Here is a 2,042-nt window from a genome sequence, read left to right as displayed (position 1 = left end):
CCCCCCCCAGCCCCTGGGTGTCACCGCTGACTCAGGTGAGACACCAGGTAGACAAGGCCCACCAGCAGCAGCCCTCGGACACCGAGCATCATGAGCAGGAAGAGGAGCAGGATGGAGGTCACCGGCTCCACAACATGGCCACCCAGGTGCCACTGCGGGAAGCCCATGTTCACCAGCTGCCGGTTGAGGTCATGGAAGGGAGACTGAGTCGCTCCCAGCCTGGCCCCTGCCTGCTGCTGGAGGGGGCCAGGACCGCCCAAGAGAGCTCCACGGCCCCTGTTGAAGAAACCCTGCAAGATGGACAGAGAGAGAAAAATTAACACAGTGAAGGCTTGGCTGGCATTCAGGTGCCAGCCAGAGGGCACCCCACTGGACAGGTCCTGCCTCCCCACCCCCAGAGAGAAAAGCTGTACTGGGAAGGGTAGGTGGTTTCCAACAGCCCCGCAGGGTCACCCTGTCCTTTCTCAGCAATCCCTGTGGATGCCACCCACAGGAACCTCAACAAGCCCAGAGGGGACAGAATATGCCGCGTACCCAGGGAGAAAGTCCAGCGAAGTCGCCCGGAGGAGGGAGAGCTGAGGTGGCAGAGCTGGGCAATACCTATCCCCTCCTGCGTGTACCCATGCCTTTACCCTGCAGACAGGGCCAGGCCGGAGAAGTAATCCCAGCAGCAGAAACTGCTGGGAGCCGAAGGGTACAGAAAACAGGGGAGGCAACTGCCCCCTTACCTGGCGAGGTGTGCTACTATGCTGTGTGGAGGTGGTCCTTGCTCGGGGGTCATCGTCCTGCACAATCTCCCCATTGGCCAAAATCCGGACCATCCTCCGACAAGTTCCAGCTCCCTGCTGGGCTGCACCTGCAGTGACGGCCAAGGTGGGGGGCTGCCAAGAGCCACATGGTCCAGATGCCCGCCCAATAGGCCCTGACATTTAGTGATCTGTGACCAGGATCCTGAGGGTCCACAGCGCTGTCCACACCCCCACCCCGGTCTCAAGAAGCCCAAAGGAAGCCATTTACCAGGGACAAGGAGCTATTTGCTGGAAGCAGGACGAACTGCAGGGCAGGCTGCTCACGCTGGGAACCCACCCTGATCAGGCGCAGGGTCTGATTAATAAGAAGTTAAGAAGTTAGTCAAGGCAAGTGTGTGCTAGGCAAAAGTCTTAGCAAAACAAAAGCGTTTCAGATCTTGGTCAGTGAACTTGACATTGAGTCCACTGGGATCCTGGGAGATGGGACTTGTATGATTAACCACCACCAGATACAACAGGCTGTGGCTCAGGCACTGCTGACCGGCCACCAGGGTGCATCTCATCCAAGCTTCACGCCACTCCTCGGAGGCAGGTATTAGCCAGCTACTGGACAGGTGGGGAGTAAGGCACAGCGGTCCCTCACTTTGATCATGCACCCAGAACCCCCTGTATAGGCCTTCTGTGGGTGTCAAACAGGGCACCCTGGGTACCAGAGTCCTTAGCTTGGTGATACCAACAACCCAAGTTCTCTTGCATTCAATGGGCACTGTGTGTGTGTGTGTGTGTGTACCCCCAGGAAACGCAGGCCCCACTTCTGAGTGACTTCAGCTCTACTGTCTGGCAGCAAAACAAGCCCTGATGGTGTTGTTGGGTACGCATTGGGCCACTAAGCCTAAGGTGGTGGTTCAAACCCACCAGCCACTCTGTGGGGAAAAGAGGAGGCAGGCTGCTCCTGTACAGATTTATCTCAGAAACCCTATACGGGGCCTGCCAGGAGACCACCCAGGGGGCCACTCACTCACCAGTGCTGGCTGAGAGAGGCCCATGTCTCAAGCAGAGGGCAACCCCCTCACCTGTCCCTCATTTCTCAGGTCACACAGGTTGGTTTACTGCTAACAGAAGGCAGGGCCTTCCCCAGAGGGAACGCCCTTGCTGCTATGACTTCTGGGATAGCTCCACCCCAGAGAGCCCGGGGTTCTCAGACCTATCCTAAAGTCACATCACAGCCCTTAATTAAGGATGGGGTATTGGGGGAGGGGGTGCCTTCCCTGCCTTTTCCAAGTGTGCGTCCAG

The 2,042-nt window shown here is 57.9% G+C and overlaps 1 protein-coding gene across 1 annotated transcript; it reads right to left on the bottom strand.

Annotated features, from left to right (window-relative positions):
- Nucleotides 1-18: 18 nt before the first annotated feature.
- On the bottom strand, nucleotides 19-1,697 carry FAM241B (family with sequence similarity 241 member B). Its single transcript, XM_004701140.2, has 3 exons — nucleotides 1,018-1,697; nucleotides 729-856; nucleotides 19-290 (listed from the first exon to the last, which is right to left on the bottom strand). Exons 2-3 carry the CDS (start codon nucleotides 819-821, stop codon nucleotides 21-23), a joined length of 363 nt encoding a protein of 120 aa, XP_004701197.1. The 5' UTR covers nucleotides 822-856; nucleotides 1,018-1,697; the 3' UTR covers nucleotides 19-20.
- Between the last annotated feature and the right edge of the window lie 345 nt (nucleotides 1,698-2,042).

This window comes from Echinops telfairi, unplaced genomic scaffold, assembly GCF_000313985.2.
Source record: "Echinops telfairi isolate 266 unplaced genomic scaffold, ASM31398v2 ScPeMD7_70;HRSCAF=299, whole genome shotgun sequence".
Classification (NCBI taxonomy): domain Eukaryota; kingdom Metazoa; phylum Chordata; class Mammalia; order Afrosoricida; family Tenrecidae; genus Echinops; species Echinops telfairi.
This window is presented reverse-complemented; position numbering and strand designations above follow the sequence as displayed.